This window comes from Mchenga conophoros, linkage group LG3 (genome assembly GCF_057382185.1).
Source record: "Mchenga conophoros isolate Kocher_MC1m ecotype Shallow Benthic linkage group LG3, M_conophoros_male_GT1.1, whole genome shotgun sequence".
Classification (NCBI taxonomy): domain Eukaryota; kingdom Metazoa; phylum Chordata; class Actinopteri; order Cichliformes; family Cichlidae; genus Mchenga; species Mchenga conophoros.
In genome coordinates this window covers 33,176,751-33,187,642 of record NC_140528.1, presented here as the reverse complement: position 1 = coordinate 33,187,642, position 10,892 = coordinate 33,176,751, and the positions used below count along the sequence as shown (strand labels likewise).

Sequence of the window (10,892 nt, the reverse complement as noted above, 5' to 3'; positions counted from 1 at the left end):
GCGGACATACCTGAGTGGCTGTGATCTAATCCTGTTTACATAAAGTAAGCCTGCTCCCGAGCAGGTTTACGCTTACGGATCTGTTGCTATGACAGCAAGTCCCGGATGAGCTTCGGAGAACCGAACGATCCAAGATCACGCGAAATCGTCAACAATCTAATCCAGCTAATTTACGTAGCGAGGTACAAAGAACGGACCCCTGGTCTGACTGTTAGCTGAACGTGTGTGCGCAGGTGTGCGTCTCACTCTTTGTGACCAAGCTGGGAGGAGTCTGCAGGTGTACCTGGACTTAAGCCACACCCCCTACCCACCTGGCCTGTTGCCGGGTAACACTCTGCTGTTGTCTGGTGTCCAGAGGAGGCTGTCCAGGTGAGACACACATAGACAGGCTTATAAATGTTTGGACTCTTTATTTGGACTCATTTCCAACAATGTCAGCCCCAATAAAGTTATGGATCATCTTGCATTAATAGGCTGCTGGTTTTCTTTACTCGTTTCAGGTGTTACCAGCAAAATAGTTGTTTAATCATCTGGAAATGTACCCAGATTTATTTATTTAGACAGAGATCTTGACCCCCCAATGTTCAATACAAAGTCACGCCCATGGTTACGTACCTGTGCGGTTTACCTGTGTGTGTGTTTCAGGACAGGAAGTGTGTACTGCACGTACTTACCTGTCAGCTCCATAACTGTGGTCTCCCTGGGAGACACCAGGTAAGTTTACAGGTAAAGTCTGGTTCACGTGTTTGTCGTGCTGTTGTTTATTTGTTTGTTTGATTTCTATCAGCTCGGCCCAGCCTCCTCCTCCTGCTCCCATCATGCACCTGGGTGAGTGGGCTCTGAGCAGCAAGCAGAGGTGCGCTGTGGGACAGGTCAAAGGTCACGTGGTGTGTTTCCTGTTCCTGCAACTGCAGTGGAGCTGCTCGCTGTGTGGCAGCGTGTACACACAGGTACTGCATAAAATACACACAGTGTGTACAGGATGTGTTTAGTTGCAGTTTCTCAGGTGCAGTGAAAGTACTCAGAGTGCTTCATGTGTTGTTAGCGTGTTGGTGGTGTGTTAGTGTTGGTGCAGTAAGTAAAGTGTCGTTTTGGAGGAAACTGCTCACGATTTCAGGTGTGTGTGTTTACCTGTTGCTCTCTCTCTCTCAGGGCTGCAGCAGCTCTCAGTGTCACTCGACCTCGTCAGTGTTTCAGTCCAAAGCAAAGTAAGAGCAGCTTCCTGTTGAGCTCACCTGCTGATACGTGTTAATCACCTGGATGAGTCAGGTGACAGTCACATGATCAAACCATGTGGCTCTGCTCTTCGATCAGGCTGGTGATCGATGACGGGACAGGTGAGGCTCACGTCTGCTTCTCAGCTGCTCTGGTTCCTGCTCTGCTGGGATTGGCTGATGCTCAGTGGGAGGGGCTTCAGAGAGCTCTCAGGGTCAGAGGTCACATCAGTCTTCCCTCGTGGGCAGAGCCAGGTCAGTAGCACCTGTCAGGTGTATATGTTTACCTGTCACAGGTGAGTCACGTGCTCATCGTCGTCTTTAAACTTTATTTTATCTTTAAAATTTAAGATGAGGCTTTAACTGTGAAAGGGCACATCCTGTTTGCATCCTGGTAACAGCTCCGTCTGCTCACACCTTACTGCTGAACTGGTTTGGGGGCGTGGCCACTTCCACCTTTAAAAGTCTGTAGGTGTGACGGACCCACGCTGGGCTCACGTGAACAGGAGGGAGGGGCCTTACAGCCGTGTGTTTCAGCGAGACTCAGGTCGTGCCCCTGACTCCACCCACTCGACCTGATGAAGCAGCAGGTGGTGTAGTTCTGAGGGTAATCAGGGCTGACTGTGAATGCCACACCTCCCACATGGAGGGTGGAGACCACAGGGGAGGGGCAGGACAGCGAGAGGCATTTAGGACTCGGGTCACACCAGGAGAACCCACAGGGCCCCTCCACCCACAGTTGGAGCTGTGTTAAAAGACCCTGCAGACTGAAACGTCCTGTGGTCAGAGGAGGTGAAACGAGAAGAAGATGCAGCTACAACCCAAAGAACAGCGTCCACACAGTGAAGCACGGTGGGGACGCTGTGGGGGGGCCACCACAGAGAGAAACAGGCGTCCTGCAGGACGTTTCCACAGGGCCGAGCCGTGACTCTGCAGAGACATAACCTCTGTGTCTGTCTCAGGTGTGTGACGGGGACGCTGACGACTTCCTCCTCCACTTCCTGTTGTGTCTGTGCAGCAGTGATGTCATGATTCGGCCGCTCAGCCTCACCTGCAGGAAACACACCAACCAGAGACCAGAAGATAACCCCACCCTCACCACCCTGACCAACCCTGACTGCAACCTTCAGAGTCGTGTGTGTGTGTTTCAGAGGTGAGGAGGTTCACTCGAGGAGACAGAGAGTTCCTGACCAGACTGGCTCCTCCCCTTCAGCTCACCTGTCTGCACCTCCACCCTGACTGAGCTCCACCTGCTTCGTTCTGACTTCATCTGTTCTACGTGTTCGTACAAATAAAACTTTATTGTTCCTCCTGTCACATGGTATCTCACATTCACTGACCCTAACGCTGGTGATCAGGGTCAGAGGTCACACGAAGCTCTCTGGGTTTAACCTCACACGAAAGGGGCGTCGCTGTCATCATCACAAAGGGGCCTATAACAGGTCATGTGACCCTTCTACAGGAAGTGATCCCTGTGAGTGGCGCCCACATCAGAGATGTTCTCAGATGGTGATTCATCAAACCTGCACCAGTAAAATCTGACAGTAGAAGGATGATGAGTGAAACTGGTTAATCTGGTGTTTGTGGCACAGAAGGTTTGACCTCCACTGTGTGACACGGGTCAGACTCCAGCTGGGCCTGCCGCTCTCAGCCTCACTCTGAGGAAGCCCACAGTCTGTCACAGTGGAAACTACACCGGGGGACCCCATCCTTGGGGTGGACCCATTTTTGTTTTAGCGTGTTTTGGGGTTTAAAAGCCACAGAGACGCGGTGCTTAGGAAAAATGCATTTCAGCTGTGCTGATGCTCCTGACACGTATAAGACTGGGGAAACCTGCATTCAGCTGGACCTGAAAAACACTATGTCCAGATAAACACAATCAACTTTTGGAGAAAAATAAAAGATTCTTCATCAGACTAACAACTAAAAACATGACACTTACCTTAACAGTGTGGGCTACATCAAATATATTCAAGAACGACAACAACACTTCTCACTGCTGCTAATTTTAACAAAACTAAACAAAAAGTAGAAAAAGGCAATTCACCAAGTCTTGAAAAGTAAAACTGAAAAATAGAAACACAGAATAAAGCATCCATCCAGATCTTTACCACCAACAACATAAAATCTATCTTAATTAAATGGCCAAATTCTCCAATAAATGAGCAATAATAAAGTAAGAAAAAATAAGACATTCAATTTATGGACGCTCAAATTAACAGAGCGACATTAAACGCACCTCATTGCCTGCCGTAGCGTTCTTCGCAGCTGCACTTCACCTCAAAGGTCGGTTAATACATCGGATTGAACTTAACCAAAGTCCAATTAAAGGAAAATAAATGTTTCTAACAAATACAATGAAGAAGATTAAAATAATTCACTGTCAGTTACTGTCGCTGTGAGTTTGACGAGGTCAGCTGCTTCATTTGGTTCTGCCTAAAGTTCTCTCAGTGATCCAGTGTTTATATGATAAGATACGTGTTTAATGCAGAGAGTTGGAATTACAAGTTGGTAAGAAGCTTTTTAACAAAGGTTTGATTTAAGCTTTAAGTTCAAAGGTGAAAGAAATTTCACGTTTGATGAAGGAAGATCAAGGCTAACAAGGACATAGGTCAAAGGTCAAAATAAGGTGAGAAAATATAATAGATATATATAATCAATCAATAAGGTGAAAATATCAGATAAAAGGGTTTATTTGGTTATAAGGAATAAAGAGGTCAAAGGTCAAAACAAGAGTACTGTTAAATTAAAATTAAAGGGTCAAAGGTCAGATTAAACAGGTTAGAAATAATACATTAAACAAGGAAATAAATTAAAAGTCTGAGTTAATGAGAAATTAAACGTTTAAATCAGGTTAAGAGTTAAATTTTAAGCTTTTCTTAGTTAAACTAAATAAAATAATCAGAATAAACGATTGGAGGAAAAAAGCAAAGATGTTGTGATCAAATAGTTTGTACGGCAGAAAGAAAAACATGTTTCAGTAGATTGTATGTTGGAAACCACAGTAGACACAGTAGACTCAAATCATTGTTACTGAGGAATTCTGCCTTAAACAGTAAAGTGTTCTTTAACAGTGTGTGTGTGTCTGCAGCTGTTGTGTTGTTGCTGCATCGTTGCCTCAGGGGGAAAGTTGTGTGTGTGTTATGCAGACTAGCAGAGACTGCAGCTGTCAGCAGCCACACACACTTTCTATTCTTCAAATCAAATCACAGTGAAACATGTTCACTGACAGCTCAGCTTCAGCATCGTCTTCATGCTGTGACTGCAGCCGTTCAACTCTGTTTGTCTTTAACCCAAATCATCACAACATGCAAATATAATCATCAAAATGATGTGACTGGAAGGATGCAGCAGTCTGTGCTCCACCTTTCTCCTCCACACCTGCAGGTGGAGAACATGGATGCATGAATCTCTACAGAGTTCTTTGAATATTATCCGTCTCATCAGTTTTCAGTGAACAAAACTCCTCACAGAGCCAAAATAAGCAGTTTGTATCCAACATAACTCAGCTGGACTCTGATGCTCCGTATAACAGCCACACATGAGTCTGGATTCACTCAAAGCATTGAACAAACTTTATTGGAAATGAAGCTTTTGGACATTTGTTCTCTGATATTTGCTCTTCAGCTCGAGTCTCCATCAGTGGGAACATTTCCTGATTCAACTTTTCTTCTGTTCAAATCAAACTCCATGAGAATCAAAGTGTGAATCAGAGTCCTGATGATCAGATTCTATAGAAACATGGAGACTGTAGAGGATTTACACTCAATGTGTTCATTTGTTCCCTTCAAGAAAAATCAATCATTCATCCAATTAAATCAGTCGTTGATCAGTTTGATTGACAGGACAGATGATCAGAGGTGCAGAGTTTTTACCTCCATCATTGGTACAGGGGCTGAAGAATGGGTGGAGTTTGTGAGTGAAGGAGCAGCCAGTAAAGGAGTAGATCAGAGCTGCAGCACCTACATCATAAAAGGAGACCAGACCCTCCTCATAATCCACAAACACCCCCACCTTCTCAGGACCAGGATGGAGACAGAGGGGGACTGGAGGACCAGCATTAGCTTTGTACTCATTTCCATTTCTCAGCCACACAGTCCAGAAACCATCCTGAGGACTCACTGTGATTTGTCCCTTCCTGTTGATCGACTCTGTGGCCACTCCTAAAGTCCATTTAGTCTTTCCTTTAACCTGAACCTCAAAGTAAAATCTGCCTGAAGAGAAACTCTGCTCTCCTAAAACACAAACACAGTCAGAAAATCTCTCTGGGTTGTCTGGAAGTTTCTTCCTCACATCACTATGATAAACTTGTTTTCCATCATCAGACAGGATGAGCCAGGGATTTGCTGTATCAGGATCCAGAGTCACATCCACCTCATGCTGCTGCACCCTCTGCAGCTCAGCCTCTAACAGCTTCTTCATGGGTTTCCAGACTGTCTCCTCCAGCTGAGCCACAGCTCTCCCCACAGTCCCCTCATATGATGGTGGATGAACTCTGACCTCTGTCCAGTCCTTGCTGGGTGGAGCAGCTTTCAGGGAGGAGAAGCTTTGCAGGAGGTGGAGGTGGTCTTCAGAGCGTGAGAGCTGCTCCACCTCAGAGCTTCTCTCCATCAGCTCAGAGATTTCCTGTTCCAGATCTTTGATGAGACCTTCAGCCTGTTTCTCTGTAGCTTCCTGTTTGTCTTCGATCTCCTTCATGAGCTCCTTCAGGCGTCTCTCAACAGACTCCATCAGAGCCGTGAGGACCTGAACACCTTCTGCTTTCTGTCTGTCTGCAGCATCTTTACTCATCTTCACCGACTCTGTGATCTCCTGAATCTTCAGTCGTCTCTTCTGGATCATCTGCTGAATCTCAGCCTCTGTCTTCTCCAGCTCGGCCTTCTTTCCTTCATATTCTTCTCTCAGAGGAACAAACTCGTGGTTCTTGTGGTCTAAAACAGAGCAGAGCATGCAGACACATGTCTGGTCGGTCTTACAGAACAGCTCCAGGAGTTTATCGTGCTTCGTGCACATCCTGCCTTCCAGGTTCTCCACAGCATCAACCAGCTGATGTCTTTTCAGACCTTTCAGTGTCAGATGAGGCTCCAGGTGAGTCTGACAGTAGGAGGTCTGACACACCAGGCAGGACTTCAGGGCCTTCAGTCTGGTTCCAGTGCAGACGTCACAGGGAACTTCTCCTGGTTTGGCAGCTTGTTGCTCTGAGCTGCTGCTGCTGGCTTTCTGCTGAGCTTCACGTCTGAACTGAGCAACCATCTCAGAGATGAAGGTGTTGACCCTCAGCTGAGGTCGAGTGTAGAAAGTCTCTTTACACATGGGACACTGACAGCTCTGATTCATGTCCCAGTGCTGACTGATGCAGGTTTTGCAGAAGTTGTGTCCACATGGTGTAGAGACTGGATCAGTGAACACATCCAGACAGATGGAGCACAGAAACTGATCTTCAGATCGCAGATTGCTGGCAGCAGACATGTCTGCACTCTGAGGGAGAAAGAAGAGAAACATTTGATTCAAAATTCTCTTTAAATTTCATTTTACAAAGAGAGAAACAAGCGTCAGTAGTCTGAGGAGCTTGGAGAGAAAAGCGTCTGGACTTCTTTAAGTTTCTTTTCATCACAGAAGCTTCTTCACCTCATCCTCAACACGGACCAAGGAATGAATACTGCACTTTTGGAAGAACTCCCTCCCCTGCAGCCTCTTATCGTCAAAGGGATGGAGGTGGAGAGGGCAAACAGCCACAGATTCCTGGGACTGCAGGTTACATCAGACCTGAGTTGGACTCTCAACACTACAGCAACTGTGAAAAAAGCCCAACAAAGGCTTTATTTCATTCGGCTGCTCAGGAAAGCTGGCATGAACCACCACCCTCTCACCCAGGCCTGCAGAGGACTGATAGACAGCATCCTCACCGCAGGCATCACTGTCTGGTATGGAAACACTACACAGACAGAGAGGAAGGCTCTGCAGAGTCAGAAAGTCTGCAGAGAGGATTATGGGAACAACACTTGCATCCATGGACCTGCACATACAAAGCTGCACATACAATCTCAGACACAACAGAGCGGACAGCAGCATCACACACAGAACACGATTCTTCAACAGCTTCTTCCCCACAACTGTCAGACTGACGGCAAACAAAAACACACTGAACACTTAAAATAACACAGCACTACTTAACCTCACTTTGAATGTATCATCGGTTCACTGACCATCGGGCAATACACTCACAACAGACTTGTGAAACAGATCTGTGGAACAAATGTGCAATACTGTGAGTGCGATAAGAGGTAGAGAACTACACACTCTCTGTACATTTTCTTCTTTTTCTTTGTATATAGAAAATAGTACGACTACCCTACTCCGGACTTCATTTCTATCCTTCTGCTTTTTCTGTCTTTATATTGTTAAAGTGTGATTTGACTTGGAAAGCTCTGCACAAGTATTCCACTGTGCATGGACTGTTGGTCCTGTGTGCAAATGTCAAAATAAAAATCTTGAACCTTCAGTTGTCAGAGTAACTGGTGGAGACCCAGCAACACACTCAGACACAAACTGGTTCATCTGAAACACAAACTGAACAACGTCGTGTCTGCTGTACAGTGCAGCGTCCAGATGAACAGGATCAACAGGATGAACATCTTTTTAACAGTCGTTACAAAGATGTGAAGTTGTTTGGCTGACACAGACAAACAGTATCCCACATTCTTGATTTTTAGCTCACAAACACGTCTTATAAGGACTTATTGATCCTGAAATGTTGGAGGTTTTAGCTCTTTAAACAGTAAAGTTACAGGAGGATACAGATTATTATCAGGAAAATGTCCTCGGTTTGTTAAAACGATCCCGTCCGATAACACACGAGAACAATAAATGTATAATTTTCTGTTGTAACCCACAAACTGAACGGTCACACTCATCTTTCATGTTGTCACTAAAACATCACTCCTTCCACGTCTAGTTGGTCGTGATGGAGGCGGAGTGCGTTGGGTCCGCTTTCCCTGCCCAGCCGATGTTCCTGACGCAGGGAAACAGATCCTGTTGGGGATCCCTACCTTGGCACAACACCTGCCATGGTCTTTGCACACTCACCACAGTAAATGCATCATGTTGTCAGCTTTACAGTATCATAGTCAGAGAAACTGGTCAGGCCGCTCTCTTCCAAATGTCTACACTTCACCCTTTTACTGTCAGTGGGCTCAGAGTCCATCTAATGTGGCTCATTATCTGATGCCGTCTGCAGACCAGTGTTAGACACTGAGAGGTTGATGGCTCCGTGTCAGAGCACCGGCCTTAACGAAAAAGTTATCAATCGTTCTTTTCATCTTTTCTCATTACCCACAGCTACATCCACTCCTATCACGCTGCTCACCTCTGCTGCGACGATTCAAACAGCCGGAAAGTAAATAATTTGGAGACGGTGCGTTTGTGTCACAGTGAAGAGTGAAAACAGAGACTTTCTAAAACGATGATGCATGTTAGTCATGTGATGCAGGCATGTGACCAATTAAACAAAGATAGTGGAGAGCATTATACAGCAGCAGTTTTGACAGTCCTATTAAAGATGAATATCAGTCTGCACATGCTCCACAGAGCTTTTCTTCAAATTCTTTAATTCTCTCTCGCTTTTGCAACTTTGTACTTTTGTGTTACTCGCAGCAACAACTCCACCTCATTGTTAGTCCATTTTAAAACTCGGTGCTTTTCCTCCACCTCTGCTGCGACGTTTCAAACAGCTGGAAAGTGAATAAGCAGCAGACAGAAATGAGACCGGTCGAATCGTCTTGCGTTTCACGCATGCGCAGGACTGGAACGTAAGCGTTTTCAGCCGTCTTAATGTGGACGCACAACTCTGTGAAAACGACTGAAAACACTAGTGTGGACGCGGAGCGCTGTTTTCAAATCTATCCGGGCGAGTGTGGACGTAGCCTAAGTGGCACCATGGAGAAATGAGGTGGCGCTCTAGACCCTGATGAAGTGAACAGAGTGAAGATTTGTGTAGAAGCAGGAAGTGTGATCAGCTGCACTCACCACTGTTGCTGAGAGGAACCTGATGGACTCCAGTGAATCTTCTTTTAGAGACAAACAGGACTCGACTGCAGCTCTGCTGCTGCTCTCTCACACTTTCACTTCTGCAAAATGACGTTGAGCTTCTTGTTTTTCAGGTGTTGCTCCGCCTCTCCCTGCCTCTCCCTTTACAGGAATCAGCCGGTCTGTACTCAGTGACTGTGTGCAGCGGGTGGGAGGAGTGAGGAGTGGTGTGTGGGTTCACACAGTAATGACGGCCTCAGGTGATCAGGAGAAACTCACCTGGATTTCCTTTTTCCACAGCAGACTGAGAGCTTCAGGTGGACCCTGAAGGAGGTCTCAGACACAGGTGGTAAAAGTACACACAGTGTGTACTGAAGTAGAAGTACTACTGTTAAAAATACTCCAAGTACTGTTTCAACTTCTTTACTCAAGTAAAAGTAAAAAGTACTGGCTGTGAAATGAGAGTAAAAAGAGCTGATTGAAGAACATTTCTAACACGTGTGTTTTGTGGAGCAGGGAAATTATTTTACTGCTATTGTTAAATAATTATTATCATTACCATTGCATTAAGAATATAATCTGCAGCATTGATATTGCATTCAGAGGTTTAACAGTGTGTGTCTTTCAGAAAGATTAAAGTCACAGGCTGACAGGAAACTGCAGGCTTGCAGAGAGTTTGCAGAAGTGAAAGCAGAGTCTTAAGTTATTCTGAGCAGCTGGCTAGACGAGGCTATTTGAATTACTAGGTTATTCAAATTGATCATTGCTTTAACAATGTAACAGATGGCTTTAAGATGGCCTTAACAAATTTCCCACGTGTGGGACTAATAAAGGTTATCTTATCTTATCTTATCTTAAGATGTTTATGCATACAGTTATTATATTAACCTTGTATTCCAGATGCAGTTATAACTATTTTATACATATTGCATATCTGTGCTTATTTTGAGTTGATGTTCAGGTTCAATAAGGGTCTTAAGCTTCACTGGTGAGAGTGTCCAGATGATACATGCTGAGGGAAAACTAGAACATAGAAGGATTGCAATACATGCTTACAAAACACTTATATCAGGTCATTTTATATTAAGCTTCTAGTTGAACAGCGTTGACCAGCCTCATCAGGAATGTTGCTCGTTCACGTCTGCTAAATTTTTAAATCCAAAACTTCAATTATATTGTACGAAATGGTCAGGTGTGACAAAAGCATGTATGCATGATTACAGTTTTTACTGCCACGAGGACTGGACCGGATTCTGGACCGGAGTTTTTCCCATTTTGTGGATAAGCTGTCGGTCCACCGTTTACCTCAGCTGTCAATGCTGGAGCTGAGAAATGTCCACTTTTATTTACTCTCAAACAGGGTGTAAAACTTTGTGCAAGTTAATAAAGCTCACTGCTGACCGAGGACAGCCATGCTGAGGTGAGCTGTCGACGATATGCTAAACTGTTGGTTAGCGTTGGTATTAGCCTCTGTTAGACTGTGCTAGCTGCAAACAGCAGCTAACAGAGGCTTTTCCACTTTCCTTGAAGTGGATCCTTCATCATTTGTTTGTATTCATGTGTTTTTGGCAGTTCTAGTAAATTGTAAACTCAGTCAAGAAAATCTGGATAAATGACAGATTTGTGTATGAAATGTTTTTAAGTATAGTTTTT

General features: G+C 45.0%; 1 protein-coding gene and 1 long non-coding RNA gene across 2 annotated transcripts; one reads left to right on the top strand and one right to left on the bottom strand.

Moving 5' to 3' along the window:
- The first annotated feature begins 609 nt into the window (after positions 1-609).
- Positions 610-1,431, top strand: LOC146578249 (uncharacterized). Its single transcript, XR_014891466.1, has 3 exons — positions 610-714; positions 788-950; positions 1,153-1,431. It is a non-coding gene; the product is annotated as an uncharacterized LOC146578249 (long non-coding RNA).
- A 3,421-nt stretch (positions 1,432-4,852) lies between these two features.
- LOC146578248 (E3 ubiquitin-protein ligase TRIM21-like) lies at positions 4,853-6,683 on the bottom strand. Its single transcript, XM_085268570.1, has one exon. It carries the CDS (start codon positions 6,681-6,683, stop codon positions 5,028-5,030), a length of 1,656 nt encoding a protein of 551 aa, XP_085124696.1. The 3' UTR covers positions 4,853-5,027.
- Positions 6,684-10,892: the final 4,209 nt, after the last annotated feature.

Bases quoted from the DNA above. Each gene is read 5' to 3' on its own strand.
- LOC146578248 (XM_085268570.1), bottom strand. From the start codon at position 6,683: ATGTCTGCTGCCAGCAATCTGCGATCTGAAGATCAGTTTCTGTGCTCC.